We start from the raw sequence: 18,306 nt of genomic DNA on the forward strand, positions 1-18,306 counted from the left end.
ATTTATATCCCTTGAGTGGCCTATCTCCTATCCTAGACTTAAGAAGTCTTGTCACCCAAACATGCCTTATACAGACAGGACAGTACCATGTTTTGCGCCTATCATTACATATCTGACACCTTACTTCCTTAACTCCTAGAAATTATGTAATCATTCCTTTCAGAGGACACCTTTTTTGTTGGTGCATCTGAAGTTTATGGGGATATTACATGTTACCTATTTCTTGAGTTTTATTAACACACTGAATGGGACTGCTGTTGAACTGCAATGTTGTTCTAACCAAAATTACTCCTGAAATAAGTAAAAATGAGGCCGCTGTTGAGAGAAATGCAACGGTTCTCAGCACCTAAATAACGATGGGGCCGCTGTTAAGTTGCAATGCTGTTCTAGGGCCAAGCATCATTATCCCAGAAAAGGAAAGAAAAAGGTGCCGCTGTTCAGACACACAACCGGTCTCAGTATTATTACCTCAGGAAAACGCAAGAAAGGTCCACTATTGTGAGTTATAAGGATGATGCTATCCCTGAGACTTCCGGTTTAGATATTGTAAGCTTCACGCGATGACGGGATGGCTACGTGACAGCAGCACACGTCTAGCTCCCAGGAAAAGCCGAGAATGAGTTATTATGAGTTATAAGACCATTCTGAGCATCATTATCCTTGGTTTACTGGTGCCGCTGTTAAGCAAGCCTATCGCAGTTCAAACATGGCGGGGCGGGGTGGTGACGTCACACACACGTGGCTCCTCCCACTCCCACCGCCGCGCCACCACAACATGGGGACATTTCTCGCCGATTCCCCGCTATGCCGCCTCTGTGCCACCGAGAGCGAGGGCGGCACCTTCACCATCTTCGACGACAGCGAGGAGAAGGCGTCCCTGGCCATCCTGATCAACAAATATCTGCCCATAAAGGTAAGACACATCGCCCCCGCCTTGCTGCCTTGTTCTGCACCTCGGGAGTCAAATCAGTCTCTCTGAATCCAATACCTTTACTTTACCAATATCCCCATTAAACAATATTCCTAAGCTCTCAAGGACTACACTCAGGGGAAATTGCTTCTCTGTGGTCAAGTTCAGAAGGGTTCAGCTGGTCTATTTCTTTTAGGAGATGGTAAAATAAGATTTAATGGCGGCGGTGGTGATGGTGGTGGTTGTTTTCTAGAGTTGCCAAGTACCACCAATATGATTTTTTTCTTTACATATTTTTTTCTAATGGTTTTATTTTAGGGAGAAGCATGACAAAATGGCGGGGATTGTGGTGGAAAATGACGTCCAATGTATTGATCAGCTGGCTTCACTGAGCTTTATATAATAGATGTAATAACGATAATTTGTATTATATATCTACTTAATTTTTTTTTTTTTTTGTCTATATATCTGCCTGCCTGTCTGTTTCCCATTTAACTGCGTGCCTGTCTACCCTTCTATCTATACTATCCATTTGTTTATCCGCATATATCTGCCTGTCAATCTTATCTATGTCTAATTATCCATCTAGTTATGTCTGTTTATGCCTTTCAATATATTGCATACATACGACCTATCGTACCTATCCATCTATCGAGCTGTCTATTTATCTGTACTTAATGATCAATTTGCTTGTCTAATCTATCTATCCATATATCTATACATGTCCGTCTATCTATATATGCCTCTCGGTCTGTCTGTTCGTCTATATGTCTGTCTGTCTCTGCTTGCCGCTGTCTGTAGACCCAACTGTATGTCTGTTATCATCAGAATTTCCTATACTGTGTAATGGGACAGTCTTCTTAGTGTATAGTTGCATATTGATTAAAATACATAATGTGTAGGACAAAAAAAAAAAAAAATGAAATACTCAATATATGAAAGGCAAATGATGGGAATGAAATGTTATTTTAGTTTACTCTTTTATAATTCAATTTGATGTAGGCCTATGATGAATATCCTAAATGGCAGAATGGTGGTGGTGGTGGTGGTGATGATGAATGGATGCATAACAAAACTATATGACAACTGAAAATTACCAGATTATAGTAGCTACAGACTGCCATCTTTTTAATGGTATACAATATTAAAAATCAATTGCAATAGTTTAAAAGTTTTCTACTACATATAGTATCAAAAGTTTCTGTATCTTTCTGTAGTAATTTTGTTGTCAAAATACTTTCAGTTTTAATCTGCTACATCCTATTGTCAAATCTATGTCATTCTTAAATTATCATCATATTACCTGCTATACTGACAAAACTTTCACACAGTTTTCTCATTATCACTATTGTACACTGTTAAAATAATGTCTTTACAATTCCCTAATACAGCAGCCTGAAGCACTGTCTATGTACTTAACACAGATAAAACACCTGAAACTACCTACCACTACAGTACCACCACCACCACCACCACCACCTGCATCAATACAACCACACTTATACCCACCATTACTATTACAACACCCACAGACCACCACTACTACCCTCCAACCACTTCACCCTCACCTCTATATACCTATAACAAGAACAACAATACCACCACCACCACCACTGCTAACCTAATTCCCCTTACCCTCACACACAGGTGGTAGATGATGGCCGGCTGCCTGTGTGCATCTGTGAGCGCTGCCATGTGGGTGTTGCAGCCACAGTGGACCTCATTGACCGCATGGTGGAAGGCCAGCACCGCCTCCGCTCCCTCCTGCAGGTATGGGGTGTGGAGGAGCAGCAGGGTGAGGAGGGGAAGCGGAGGAATGTAAGAGAATAATTATTTAGTTTGTAAGTTGATATAAATGAAGGAAGAGGGGGGAAGAGAACAGTTAGTTAAGAGAAGTGAGAAAAGGGAGAATAGTTAAGTTAGTGTTTAAGGACTGAGGGAGAAGGATGAAAAAAGAAAGAAAAGAAGGAATAAGGCAATAGAAGACAGTGTTAAATTTGCAATGCTGAATAAGAGAGAGAGAGAGAATTTAAATAATGCTAAAACAGTCCATTGTCACATACCAGCACATAAAATAATCTATAATAACACTAATAATAACTCTCTCTCTCTCTCTCTCTCTCTCTCTCTCTCTCTCTCTCTCTCTCTCTCTCTCTCTCTCTCTCTCTCTCTCTCTCTCTCTCTGCCACAGCCGCTGGACAAGGCTCCCATTGCACCACAGAATGTCCTCATCAACCTGCAGGGAGACTCACCAGACATACCCATGGATGACCTGACCAAGGGTGAGCACAGACTATTGCAATGCTCATCTTCTCATTCCAACTTAGTATTTTCCTTTAAATTTATGTGTACTGTTTGCATACACACACAAAACTTCCTCTGGTAATGAACTGAACTGGTCTACTGTTGTGTGTCTGTGATTGATTGATGAAAATAAATAATACTGTTATTACTACCACTACTACTGCTACTGCTACTGTTACTGCTACAATGCCTATGTTCCTCAGGTGCCAGTGTGTCCAAGGTGTTCAGTGAGGTGCACCCGATGAGCCAGGCAGTAGAGGGACAGCCACCTAAGAGACGGCGGGGACGGCCTCGGAGGGGAGAGGTGTGTGTGTGTGTGTGTGTGTGTGTGTGTGTGTGTGTGTGTGTGTGTGTGTGTGTGTGTGTGTGTGTGTGTGTGTGTGTGTGTGTGTGTGTGTGTGTGTATGTTGTGAAACAGATCGGAGTATATGACACAAAAACACATACAAACTTTTCTCCAAAATTACCCTTCTCATGTGTCACCTTCTGCCAGGGTCCACCCAAGCCAGCTGTCAAGATGGAGGAGGAGGAGGAGCAGCTGGAGGAGGACAAGAGAGGCCCACGGAGGTCAGGGAGGAAGGCCAGTCTACCATCCAGGTGAGCCCTTCTGTTTGGGGGAAAGAACTGTGGGTTAGGAAAGAGATAGAGGAATGATGGTGTAGAGATTAGGGGAGGTAAATAAAAGGGAAGATGATGATAGTGATGAATGAGGATTTGACAAGATTGAAGAGGAAATAGTTGTTTAATAATTTGAGAATACATATATAAAACATTAAAAAATAAATATTGTGAAGAAAAGACTGTTGATATATAGAAATGAAATAAAAATGAGGATGAAAGGTAGAAATAATTTGAGAATACAGATTATTAACTATTAATTAGCATGATGAGGTTAGTATTATGTTCAGGTTACAAATTATTTTATGGAGTAGCAAGCACTTACTGTGTATTTCATCAGATAAAACAACTTTCAGATAAGACGACTTTCAGATAAGACAACCCCCAAATTTCATTCAGAATTTAATGGTTTTAGCTGATATCAATGGTATAAGATGGTAATTACTTTCCTTCATCATGAGGCTGAGGTGTGTGGTGTGTGAAATGCCTCAGCCTTACCCATAACTCACACAGATTCACGAGGCAGCAAGTTTTATAGGAGTTATTGCAAAAAGAAGAATAAGGACATTAAAACAAAATATTATGATGGTGAATGAGTCCAGCATATGATCAAAACTGAAGGAATTAATGAACTGAAGGCACCACAACAATTTGGTTACATAATGCTGCTCTTAACCCTTTCACTTCAATACAAAACAATTAACAGCACCAGAAGTAATGCATCAAATCTTTATAAGCATCTACAAGAAAGTAAGAGTTTAAAAAGAATAGACTTCTGCAATTTCTACCCAGTTTAAACACAGAAGATGACTGTAAAACAAGTAAAGATGTTTCAGAGTGATGACCAATTAAGGAAAGGTGCACCAAACACCAGTCAAGGGATTAGGTATCATGATGGGGTGTACAGATGCTCCTCTCCTCCAGGTACCGGGACTCCATTGCCGGCCGGGACCTCGAGAAGCTGATGAATGACTCTGGCGTGAAGGAGGAGGCGCTGGATGAGGCAGACGACACCACCGACACTGACTACCGCCACCAGGGGGTTGTTGCGGCTCCCCCTGGAGTGCTGGCGGTGGAGGCAGCGGCGATGATGATGGGCGAGAGGGAGACTGTTGCTGTTGCTAATAATCCCATTGCTGATGAAGGGGCAAGCATCATCATTGCCGACTCTTCTGGGCCGCCCTCGGATCTCCCCGTCTCTGTCAACATTGAAGTGAATTTCCAGGAAGGTAATGAGGTTAAGTGGTGCAGCTTCCTTTTTTGTCTTGTTTGAATTATTTGGGTGACTTCTTTGGCTTTTTCTGTCTTCTGAGCTTTGTCTTCCTGCAGTGGATTCTTTGTTCTCTTATCCTCTTCCCCTTCTTGGTGCCAGTTTTTTTTTTTTTTTTTTTTGTCATTTATAAGCACAGTGTGATATTATTGAGTGATCAGCAAAAGCAGTCAGTAAGTTTTCTATTTCTTTATCTCTGTAAGAATTGTATATGTGACTTTCCTACTTAATTTTGGTCTTTTTTCTCTTTCCTTTTACTTTTTCTTATATTTCAATTAATTAGATCCATCCTTCTTTGTATTTTTTTGCTTGATGTTTTCTACCATTTCTTTCCTTTGTTCATGCCTCACATTTTCTTCTCCAGATGGAAACATTACCCTACGGGGGATGGAGGAACTGGAGGAGAGCAAGGAAAAGCCTTCTTCCTCCATCAGCTCAGTTCAGGTGAGCCTGTGTGCTGTCACTGAGCCTCTGATAAGCTCATGGAAGTGTGTAAACATCTTCAAGACCATTGTATATTTTGTGGCTGTGGGGATTCTAGGGAGCAATATTTGATGTCATTTCTACTAACAGTACTAAGGATTCTGCAATATACCAGGCCTTTTAGAGAGCATAGATTGAAAATAAAAATCTCAAGTATCTTTTTCATAATTTTTCTCTCCTGCCCCACAGATCACAACAGTCGGGGAGGCAGTGAGTGTGCCACCCAAGACGTCCTTCAGTGAACCCACTCTGTTCCGCAAGAAGCGTGGCGCCAAGAAGAAGGCAAAGTGGCTGTGTGACCTGTGTGGCAAAGGCTTCCTGCACAAAGGCCGCTACCTCCTGCACAAGTGAGTGTGCTTCTCTTTTCTCTTAAGTGAGCTAAAAACTGGTCTATATTATCTCAAATTAAAATGTGGTCTATATTCATTCTCTCGATAAGCTAAAAAGTGGCTCTTTTTCTCCTTGTAAGCAAAAAAAGTGATCTTTATTCTGTTTCTTTGGTAAGTTGAAAGCTCAAATCTCTTAATTCCAAAGGATGCGTTACCTTCTGCACACACAAGGTTGTGGTTTGTCATCTTTCTTCTAAGTAAAAAAGTTAGACTATCCGAAAGCTCAAATCTCTTAATTCCAAATGATGCGTTACCTTCTGTACACACAAGGTTGTGGTTTGTCATCTTTCTTGTAAGTAAAAGAAGTTAGTCAGACTATCTCCTGAATTTGCACGAAAACCTTGTGATCCTTGAACAAATAAAGTCACCATTGTTGTTTTCCACTAAAATAACCAGTTCCTCATCACCTCCATTTCTTCCACCACTCTTCAACACCCCAGCCGCCTCCACAAGCAGGTCATCCTCCAGTGTGACACCTGCAAGGACCGCTTCTCCACCCGTGAGGACATCAACATCCACCAGCACAACACACAGCACACGGGACTTGGTATGTTGCTCCTCAACACACACACACACACACACACACACACACACACACACACACACACACACACACACACACACACACACACACACACACACCCATGCACCATGTTCTTGTTACAGTGGACAGGGTTCCATTGCTCCTCACACCACAAATACTGCCATGTACCCTGTTCTCATTGCAATGGCTAAGAGTTGCAGCTCAGATTATATGATTCAATTATGAGCAGTTAGAACCAAAAGAGCTGGTGCATTATCTTTTTACAAACAGATAACACAGATTCATTATATTGCAATGTGTTCATCAAATAATCACCAAAATTTTGCTTCAATGTGTTTAACCTTTTCACTGCAATAAGCAACGATTCACGGCACTAAGAAATGAGTGTCATATCTCTATAAGCACATACAAGAAAGAAGAGGATAAGAAAGGAATGGATTTTGCAATATCCAGTCCATATGATGCTTGAAGGTGACTGCAGAACAAAAAGAAATGCCTGACAGTGGTTAGTGAGTGAGGGAAGATGCATCAAATAATAATAATTTAAACTATTATACTCTGATCCTTCCTACCCAGTTTGGTGTCTCTTAATCATCACTGGAATGTTAATAAGTGGCAGCCTTCTAACCCACATCATCCCTCACAGGCATCATTGAGGTGGAGAAGGAAGACAGCAAAGTGGAATTCAAGTGTCCGCACTGCCCCACCCGAACCTTTGTGACGCAGGATGGCTATAATGTGAGTGCTGGTGAGAGAGAGAGAGAGAGAGAGAGAGAGAGAGAGAGAGAGAGAGAGAGAGAGAGAGAGAGAGAGAGAGAAAGAGAGAGAGAGAAAGAGAGAGCGTGCAAGGAAACCACCTAACTTAACCAATGACTCCTGTCCCTCTCAGAACCACGTGTCCAGCATGCACGAGGGAGTGAAGCCATACGCCTGTGCCACCTGTGGGAAGCGCTTTGCCTACCAGCACAGCCTGCGCAACCACTACGCCCTGCACGAGGTGGGTGGGTGTGTCTGTCTGTCTGTCTGTCTGTCTGTATTTACCTAGTTGTTTTCAGTCATGTCTTACTTCTATTACTACTGTAACTGCAAATTCCACTTTCATTACTACTACTACTACTACTACTACTATCACAGCCGCCCAAGGAGGAGCGTGAGTATCCATGCCCGACCTGCGGCAAAGTGTTCACGCACCCCAGCTCCCTCATCTACCACCGAGATTCCTCGCACAACAACGGGCGTGTGTTTGTGTGCCACCTGTGCAACTCGACCTTCAAGCACAAGCAGTTACTCCAGAGGCATTACAGTGTCCATTCTGAGGAGAGGTGAGTGGGAGGGATTATCTAGGAATGTAGTTCTTAAGGTTAATATAATATGAAAGTAAATTATTGTGTGTTCGGAAGAGAAATGTGTGAATGAATAAACGTTTTCAGGAATGAAGTTATGAATGGAAAATGAATTACATCCTTACATTACTTTGAATAACTCACATCTCTGTCTCTGTCTCTCTCTTCGTTTCTCTCCCAGACCCTATGTGTGTGAGGTCTGCAACACTGCCTTCAAGACACGAGGCAACTTGTATAACCACATGAACACTCACACGGGCCTCAAGAAGTTCACCTGTGAGATCTGCGGCAAACAGTTCAACCACCTTACCTCCCTCACCCTCCATGTGCGCTCCCACACCGGTCAGTCCTTGGTGGTGGTGGTGGCTATGGTGGTGGTGGTGAGTGACAAAATGATTGATAGTGATTTTTTTTACCCTTTTTCACCCTGTCTTTCCATCTCTTCCTTCTGTCTTTTCTCTCACCACTACCATCACCACCTCTTCCTACTCCTATTTCCCTTCTTTCTCCTTATATCATGTATTCACCCTGTCTTTCCATCTCTTCTGTCTTTCCTCTCACCATCACCACTTCCTCCTCTTAACCTTGCTGATTTGTCCTTCCCTCAGGTGAAAAGCCATTTAGCTGCAACTACTGTGGGAAGAGATTCACCCAAAATGGCAACCTTCAAGAACACATTCGCATCCACACGGGAGAGAAGCCCTACTGCTGTGAGACCTGTGGGAAGAAGTTCACCACCTCCTCCCAGGTAAAGCAGGGTGATCAGGGATCTTTCACCTAGCCTCTTTTTTCTTTACCTTTCTCCTTTCTTTCTCCTATCTTCTGTATGGTGCTTTATGATCTTTGATATCTAGAACACTTAACTTGTGGTTTTTGCCATCCCCTCACTCACACTTCTGGCTTCACCCTCCTCTCTCCCAACAGTTCAAGCTGCACATGCGTAGGCACACCGGGGAGAAGCCGTTCAGCTGCACCGTCTGCAACAAGTCCTTCCTGAACCGGGAGGCGTGGCGGGCTCACCTCAGGAAACACAACGGAGAGAAGCCCTATGTGTGTAATGTGTGCACCAAGAGCTTTAGTGAACTGTACACACTCAAGAAGCACGTCCGTATGCACACTGGTGAGTCTGTGTGTGTGTGTGTGTGTGTGTGTGTGTGTGTGTCTCCCATTGTGCTCCAAACACTTCTTTTTCTTTCCTTCCCCTTGTGTGCACCTCTCATCCAGCCACCTCCTTTCCATCCCCAGGAGAGAAACCGTACATGTGCAACATCTGTGGTAAAGCTTTCAGCGATGCCTCAAACCTTCACAAGCACCGCCGCAGCCACCGGGAGGACGAGACTTGGCTCTTGCAACCCACGGGCACCTTTGAGACCACTCAGGGCGACCAACGCATTATTTACATCCTCTCAGACAAGGATGACAACGATGCACTGCGAGCCCTGCAAGCTGTGGTGGGTGACTGATGCTAACTGATGCTTTTTGTGCTTGTTGGTATTGTATATTTTGATTTTGTGATGATTTTGTTGGTTCAGGGAAATGTTTGTTTTATCCTCAGTCTCTACATTCTGAATTTGTTTATGCTGCTTTGTCTCACTTTCTACTTGTTATATTCTCTCTCTCTCTCTCTCTCTCTCTCTCTCTCTCTCTCTCTCTCTCTTAATTGTTAATATAATTTTTCTCACTTCACCTTCATAACCCTCTTCTCCCTCCCAAGGTACAATCCCTCCTATTAGCATCACTTCCCTCACTCTCTCTTGTCACTACCACCAGTCTAACCAGGTTTCTCTAATGTACTTTCTTTCCCTCCATAACTAAGCTAATTTGCCTCTTATTTGCATTACTCCTTCCCCTCTTTCCCTCTCTCTCTCTCCCTTTCTCTCCTTCTGTCTGTCTCTGCACCACCATTCTGACCAAGTCTCTCACCACCAGGAGGCTGAGATCACCGAGGACTCCCAGCACCAGTCTCACCACCTTGACAACCTCCCGGAAGGCACCACACAGATGCTGCAGCTCAACACAGAAGGCTTCACCCTTGGCCCATACAACCAACCCTCCACCGTCACCTCTGCCACAGCCTCTGTCTCCTCCTCCTCTACGTCTTCTTCCGCCCCCTCCTCCTCAGCTGTCATGCTGCAGGAGGGGTCCACTAATTCAGCTGACAGACAGATGCAGGTCTGTTTTGTCTTTGTCACAGATGGGTTTAATAGTTTTCTGCTTGAAACATTTAAAACTTTTCTTCATTTCCTTAACCTTCTTTCTTTCCATTTCCTTCTCAGACATCTAGAACTTTCATCTTTCATCATCTCTTTAACCTCCTATTCATTGCCCTCCATTTCCCTTTCAGACATCTACAATTTTCCCTCATCTCATTAACCTCTCATTCTTTGTGTTCCAGATCTTCACCAACGAGGAGGGGCAGTCAGTCATCCCTGTCATCAACTCCTCTGGGGAGACGATAGGGGAGGTGCAGGGTCACTTCCTTGCTGGGGTGAGTGTTGGGTGGGGCAAGGAGTCATGATGCTTATAACCTGAGAGTGTGATGAAGAAAGGAATTGATTTGTTGCCTATTAGTCTTGCTGTTTTCTTGGCTGCCACTTTGGAATAACAGTGACAAAGCAAGAATAGAGCAACAGAATAACAGACTGTCTCCTTTTTTTCTGGTGATATAGTAAGTCTAGAGTTGTAAAGAAATAAACTAGTGGGACTTGCGTCTTCCATTTTTCTCTAATAATGTGTTGTGATGTGTTGTAAAATCAGACAGCCTAATGAGAATCAAAGAATCTGTTACTAGTATTTGAAATCCACTGGTATCTTTTTTATATGTTACTATAACACTCATTCACTCATTAACACCCACTCTCTCTCTCCCCACAGAATTAACCTACACTCATACAATCACTCTTTCTCCCTCTCCCCACAGCATCCAGACAACAACACACTTGGCTCCATCACGTCTGGGGGAAACACACTTGAGATAACACTGAAAGACGGGCAGCCTCTCAGCCTTGTCATACCGGATGGTGAGGACCCCACACTCTACGTACAGAGGGCGCTGGAGTCTGCCGTCATGACCCAGCAGCACTCACAGCACCAGGGCACCTCACGCACATCACAGACTGGGACTAGATCGTCTGTGGCAAGTGTGTCAGGTGCTTTAGCTATGTCATCTGTGCCCTCTGGATCACAGCACTCGACATAATTGTTTCCATGTGTGTGTGTGTGTGTGTGTGTGTGTGTGTGTGTGTGTGTGTGTGTGTGTGTGTGTGTGTGTGTGTGTGCGTGCATGTGTGCAATAACCTAGTGAATTTCACATCCAAAAATCAACTTAAAATTAATATAGAGACTAATATTCTCCTTTATATTCAGAGATTATTTATGGCTACAAAAGTGGAAGAGATTTCTAAGTCATCCAAACATGTAATGGGAAATAAGGAAGCGATGATAAACCGTTTCTCTGTAATAACTCCACAAAAAGCGAGGTAATTGGTATGTGATAAGTGGAGGGAGTCATTTTAAAAGCGCTTTTCTTTCTTTTTGTGGAAAGCATTCTGTGCATCACAGCATCAGTTCATTGGGCAGCTGTACACACTTCCTCCCCACACAAGACCTCTAATGCCTCCAGGATTCTCAAAGGCAGCCCTGTCTAGAGAGGAAGTTGCTGGATGACAATGAACCAAGATGAATATTACTAAAGTTCCTCCTCTTTTGTAATGCAGACTTAGGAAAATGTAGGTAACTTAGGTAACTTCAAGCCAGTCATGTTATAGTAACAAAGGAGTTGGAATGAGCTACCTTGGAGTATAACCAAATGTATCTAAATAGTAGTTAGTTCCTTTGGTTTCATAATACTATGGAGTGCATCTTTAACAATATAAAAGCCATATATATATATATATATATATATATATATATATATATATATATATATATATATATATATATATATATATATATATATATATATATAGAGTTAAGTAGAAGGAGAATCGATTCTGTGAGAATTAGCAAAGTTCTTTAGTTTTATAATGTTAAGATGAAGTGACTCATAAAAACAAGAAATATATGGGTAAGAGAAAAAAGTTTGCTGAACTTTAAAAGGAAAGTAGGTGATTTTAAATAAGGATAATTTCTTTGACTTCAAGTTAGGTTGGAGTGTACATAGTGCTTCAGTGTGGCAATATAATCATGAAAAACACGCTGGGTGGTGACAGTAAACATTACCAAGAGGAACATGAGAGATTTTAATGAATTAAAACAAATGAACATCAAATCTCTCTAATATTCACATTTACAAGCGTGTTCTAGTGAGGCTGGACACATTACCACATCCTTACATAATTACCAAATGCTCACATATTTTTCCCATAAGCATAAAATGTCTAAATGAGATTTGAATTTATTAGGTGGAACATCAAATCTCCTAGCATCAACAACTAAAAGATGTGAGGATGGAAATATAATGAAAATCCTCACACCATGTTTATCTCATTGTCTCTCTATGGCGAGAAAGTAAACATTCAGCAAATAACAGATCTGAAATAAAGGGATAAATATTTCCATCACAGTGACCTCCTCAGTTCATTCTTTTGTTGCTTATTCAGAATTATGTAAAAATTCTAGAGTATAGAGATTTCAATGAATTAAACGGGAAGAACATTGTCTTATTTTTCAAACTCATGAAAGTGTTCTAGTGAGGCTGGGATTTTTCACACTCATGAAAGTGTTCTAGTGAGGCTGGGAGTAACAAAACCCTCACGTTCATCTCTAAGGTGTAGGTGCGCAATTATTCCTGAAGTGTACATGACCAAACTGTGGCCTTGTCTTCATTATTTGCATTAATATTCTCAAACATTTCAAGAGAGAGAGAGAGAGAGAATGCACAAATTAATATTTCCTTCATATCATTAAAAGGGAAAAACAACACATTGATATTTTAGTTGATATTTGGGAAGAAAGTGATGGAAATTAATTTCATCTCCACACATTCATATTATTATTATTATTATTATTATTATTATTATTATTATTATTATTATTATTATTTTATTATTTATTTATTTATTTATTTTTTATTTTTATTTTTTTGATCTGTGGATGTTATGCTGTTTGGGTATTTGTTTCTCTTCAATACAGTCAGCTGTTATCAAAACAGACTTTCATTACTGAACGCTACAATATTTGGCAGGGGCATACATAGCCCCTGCCAGGACCTAAAAAAAAAAAAAAAAAAAAAAATTTTTCTGCCATGTTCCCAGTTTGCTGAAGATGAGGTGCAACACTGGCAACACGAGTCATTTATTGCGATTGTTAACGCGATCACAATATACCCACATTAATTACTAACTTTTTTTTTTTTTTTTTTTTTTTTTTTTGCTGAAAATACCAAAACACCCAATAACTATATTTTTCCTCTTGCTCAGGGAAAGACGACAAAATTTAGTGCTACCAAGTACATAATCAAAGACGTTTAGCCATCCATACACTAAATGATCAAATCCATTACATTAATGTATTGTAATTTATCCCATTTTTCGTCACTGATGGAAAATAATATGAAGTAGTTAAGCACTTTAATTTGTATTTATTTTTCTTACACTAGATAAACAGTAAAGTACAAACATCTGGCAACACAAGCTAAATTTTTTCTTGCCTCTCTTTAATATCGTTCCTCCCTACTACTACGACTACGACTACTACTACCACTAACCCTGGCATGGAACAACACAGAAAACCTCCTCACAGCTTACCACGCCACACGTAGCCTAAAGCCCGTAACTTTCTTCCTCTTACGGCTCACTCCTTCCTTCCCCCCCCCCTGTTCACCTTTTCTCACAATTTCATCCTTTCAGCCTTTCCCCGCTTTCTGTCATGTAACCACAAGCGAAATAATGAAACTAGGGATATTCTGAGCTAACAAAAACACTTATAATTATTGGCGTTGAGGGAAATGAGCGAAATCAGATTACACTCACTGTCCGCCCCGTCCTGGCCCGTGCTGGTGAAGAGAATGTTCTATGAAACCTCGCGCGCTTCGTTACTATTGGTTCACTCGTTTGAAGCTTCGAAGGACTGGAATGAAATCGCGTTGCATCGTTATTTTGTTATAATGTAGAACCGACTTAAAACGCGTATTTATTTCAATATATCGCTGTGGCATGTAAAAGACGTCCGCAAAGGGAGAAGGGGGAGGTGCATGGCCCAGGCTGAGGGATTAATGGTAAGAATCTCCTGTAACTGGGCTACAACCTTGATGCTCCAGGAAGATAAGTATCACACCTCAAGTAATTACCCTTGATCTAAGGATTTGTGTAGACACGCTATTTATATATTTCATTCTATTTATTTATTTTCTATGTCCGTATATGTTTTGCTCTCTCATCACGCCTCGGAGATGACTTGTTTCGTTCTCGTGGGTGTTTCTGCTCACTGAAGATGCAGACTGCTTGTTAAACTATCAATACAAACTACTACTATCATAAAATAAAGAAAAAAAAAAACATTCTTGAAAGACTTCCGACCACTTCTACTACAGCTTGCTGAAAAGTAATTACATCAAGATTCTGAAACGTAAAAAAACACAAACTTTAAATCTTACGGAAGTTAATCACAACAATAATTCCATCCAATATGAAAAAAAAAAAAAAAAAAAAATTAGAATCATACCTTTATGAATTAAAATGAAACCAAATTCTGTAGGTTAAGGCAGAAGACAAACCAGCTATCAACAATGAACTCAACTTTATTCAAAACACTACAATTGACTACGGACACAGAGGGAGAGGGAGGGGAAGGGGGGAAGGGAGGGATCCTTTGGAGGGAAGGAGGGAAGGAGGGAAAAGCTATCAACATGGCACTAGAGAAGGGAAATATCACAAAGAACAAGGGGAGAGGGAAGAGGGAGAGAGGAGAGATAGGTATGGTTATCTTTTATCTCTATCTCTCTATCCATGTGACTCTCTCTCCCTCCCTTCCCCGCATTAAGAGAATCACCGCCATTTTGTCACATCCTTACTTAAGACAGCACGAAGAGAGCACTGATTGGCTGGGAAGTTTAAATATCAGCCAATCAGCTTCTTGCTCCTCTTCCAGGCGAGCTAATGGACGATAAAATGACGTCTTTTTAGCTTTTTTTTTTCAAGAATATTCCGCATTTTGACTTATTTTGAAAAGCCTAAAGGAAAGAAAATCGTACATCATTTCTAGTATGTGCTATTAATTTTTCACCTTAAAACACACATAATCTAAAAATTTACTTATTCATTAATGGTTGTTGAACGATGATAAAAAGTAGTACGTACGTTTGTTAGTATTATAGTATGTTGTATTTTTTTTTAAGGCGAATATTTTTGATGCTTTAGTGATCCCGTTAAGACGCTTCCAAGGCGATGACAGTGTTATGGTAATTATAATACTATGCACGGCTATTGATAATATTATGTTACTCAGACGGACAGATAGATTGGGTAGGCAAGTAGACGGGAAGACTGATAGATAGATAGGTAGGTTGACTGCTTGATAGATAGATTTACTGGTTGATAGATAGATAGATAGATAGATAGATAGAGAGAGAGAGACAGAGAGAGAGAGAGAGAGAGAGAGAGAGAGAGAGAGAGAGAGAGAGAGAGAGAGAGAGAGAGAGAGAGAGAGGAAGCACATTAACACCACACGATAACAAGGAACAAACTAACAAACAAACGGGCAAACAAACAAATCTTAATCCTTTCAGAGAGCAGATTAAGATAATATTCAATCTCTCTCTCTCTCTCTCTCTCTCTCTCTCTCTCTCTCTCTCTCTCTCTCTCTCTCTCTCTCTTTCTCTCTCTATCGAGTGGCATATGGACAAGATATATAGAAAGAAAGATGGAAAGAAAGACAGAAAGAGACTGAAAAACAATAATAATGATAAAAAAAAATGCAATATCCATGAAAACAACACACATCATCATCATCATCATCATCATCATCATCATCAGTCAACACCATCGTCATCATCATCATCATCATCATCATCATCAACATCAATCAATCACCATCATCATCACCACGATAATAATGATACTTATTTTTTTCTTCAACAAACACGTTAAAATTTTACACCTACTCACAAACATCAATTCACAGATTAACAAACAGACAGACGGAGAATAAACTATACAGTCTCCCACCTTCTTTGTCTCCTAGAAAAACCGGGCGGGGGATAAAAAGAGGCCCCGTAATTCTAACACACTCAAAACTCTCACCAAGACTATTTTCAAAGGCCATTGAGATGATACGCCGAATTCTGAAGCCTATTTTTTACTTTTTTTTCTATCATTTTCTCCATTTTTACCTATTGATAATGCAAAATTCTCGTTCAGTTATCCCTTAAATCAGAAAAGGACCCTTGAAAACCGCGGTTACTTCCATTAGGGCCTATTTAAGTAGAGGTGAGAGTCCCGAAGTGTTTTGCAATGCGGTCCTGTGCAAAAGTTAGGCTAACACGGTGTCTTGTCTGAGTTGCAGGATCTTAGCTTATGATATGCCATAGCTTTGGAAATACCTGTAGACAATATAGCGGGAAAAAATGACAGGAATTGATGGGTACATGTTGCTTAATAAATATGTATACATATTTATTACATATGGAATGGAAATTATGAATAATGAGTAAATGAATGCGGTTTGAAACTGGTAAATGTGAAGAACTGATCGTATCAATAACAGAATGTGAATAGGAAAAGAATGAATAGAATGATGGAAAATTATGTATTAACTCAATAAGGAATGGTTAGTGATTAAAGAATGAATAAAAGTCATAAATGAAATGGATGAAGAAAATTAGTAAATGCTGACAATTGATAAATGAAATAATTAAGAAAAATGTAAAGTAAATGAGACTGGTAAAAATTATAATCGAAGGAAATAAGGCAAGATTAGTACTTATATTTAGAATGAATAAAGATTGAATAATGTATGAGTTGATAGAAAAGATAACTCAAATTAGTATGAAGCAAAAAGACACAAAAACTGAATAAAACTAGACAAAAACATAAATGACAAGATAAAATAAAAGATAAATACGTTAGATAATGATAAAATATGTACAAGTTTAATTATCGTGAAAATGTAACTTAGGAGACACCAACCGATCTTCCTTGCACGGTAAGAGAAATTTTGTGCGCGTTCTGTATAATGTCATAATAGAAATTCCCTTATAAAGAAAAGAGAAAGTGGGAAATAAAAGGCACTCTATCACAATTGACAAAGAAAACGTCAATCTTCAAACTTTTCGAACGTATACTAATGAAATATCATCAATTACGTATTCTGAATTTATTTTTAAGAGACCGTTCGGGTTTTTAAGAGACCACTCGGGTTTCCTAGGAGAGTTTCAAGGATATTACTGGAACGTCCTCTGCCATTACAGCCAAAAACTGGAAGATATGGAGAAAGTGTTTTGAAACGACTGTAGCTAAGGGACCCATGGTGAGGGGAGGGGGGCTTCCTCGGGGAACAGAAAACGGAAATAAGAATAAAGAACGGGTGGTTGCTATGAAAGAAAACAGGAAATTATTTGCTATGGAAAAAGCGGAAGTGTGGATGATTTTGTGTAGAGTTGGTTGTGGTAGTTGTGGTGGTGGTGGTGGTAGTGGTGGTGGTAGTGATAGTGGTAGTGGTAGTGGTAGTAGACCTAGTAGTAGTAGTAGTAGTAGTAGTTATTGTTGTTGTTGTTGTTGGTGGTGGTGGTGGTGGTGGTGGCGGTGTAATGTGGTGTGGTGTGGTGTGGTGTGGAGTGGTGTGGAGTGGTGTAGTGTGAGTGTGTGTGTGTGTGTGTGTGTGTGTGTGTGTGTGTGTGTGTGTGTGTGTGTGTGTGTGTGTGTGTGTGTGTGTGTGTGTGTGTGTGTGTGTGTGTGTGTGTGTGTGTGTGTGTGTGTGTGCGTATACCACCCAGAAAAATAAACAAAAAAACTAGGTTAAATCACTACTACTACTACTACTACTACTACTACTACTACTACTACTACTACTGCTGCTGCTGCTGCTGCTGCTGCAGCTGCTACCTTATGTCATCATCGTACCAGTCAATCAATAAGTACAAGTAGCAAGAGGAGCGAGGCGAGGGACACAGGCACAACAAAACAGAGAGGGACGCGAGGCCAAGAAACAGAGATGCACAGAAATAATAAACAAATAATAAACAATCAGTACAAACAAGACAGCAGTGAAAGAAACAGACGCAATTAACAAAACGATAATAAACAACCAAGATAAAACGAAAGTAATAAAAACGTGTGAGGCAAAACAATATTGGCATTATACAGACAAATGTACAAAACTTAGATCACAAGCAAAAATTTGAACAGATATGCGTGTGTTGGGATTCATGTATACACGAGTGAGTCGTGTATACAAATATACACACACATACACATATCACATACATTTATACACACACAGCCGTCTTA

The 18,306-nt window shown here is 40.4% G+C and overlaps 1 protein-coding gene across 1 annotated transcript; it reads left to right on the forward strand.

Annotated features, from left to right (window-relative positions):
- Window positions 1–700: 700 nt before the first annotated feature.
- LOC135093613 (zinc finger protein 184-like) lies at window positions 701–15,508 on the forward strand. The gene is made up of 19 exons (XM_063993019.1): window positions 701–913; window positions 2,558–2,680; window positions 3,102–3,192; window positions 3,418–3,518; window positions 3,708–3,811; window positions 4,757–5,061; window positions 5,467–5,546; window positions 5,775–5,932; window positions 6,415–6,521; window positions 7,165–7,256; window positions 7,408–7,515; window positions 7,653–7,840; window positions 8,043–8,203; window positions 8,470–8,609; window positions 8,786–8,981; window positions 9,107–9,312; window positions 9,791–10,033; window positions 10,257–10,349; window positions 10,782–15,508. The coding sequence occupies exons 1-19, from the start codon at window positions 707–709 to the stop codon at window positions 11,058–11,060; spliced, it is 2,982 nt and encodes a 993-aa protein (XP_063849089.1). The 5' UTR covers window positions 701–706; the 3' UTR covers window positions 11,061–15,508.
- Window positions 15,509–18,306: the final 2,798 nt, after the last annotated feature.

The sequence above is a fragment of the Scylla paramamosain genome, chromosome 43, assembly GCF_035594125.1.
Source record: "Scylla paramamosain isolate STU-SP2022 chromosome 43, ASM3559412v1, whole genome shotgun sequence".
Classification (NCBI taxonomy): Eukaryota; Metazoa; Arthropoda; class Malacostraca; order Decapoda; family Portunidae; genus Scylla; species Scylla paramamosain.

Coding starts and splice junctions, on each gene's coding strand:
- LOC135093613 (XM_063993019.1), top strand. CDS start 707: ATGGCGGGGCGGGGTGGTGACGTCACACACACGTGGCTCCTCCCACTC. Junction 5,062..5,466: donor TGAAGTGAATTTCCAGGAAG/GTAATGAGGTTA, acceptor TTTCTTCTCCAG/ATGGAAACATTACCCTACGG. Junction 8,982..9,106: donor GCACGTCCGTATGCACACTG/GTGAGTCTGTGT, acceptor TTCCATCCCCAG/GAGAGAAACCGTACATGTGC.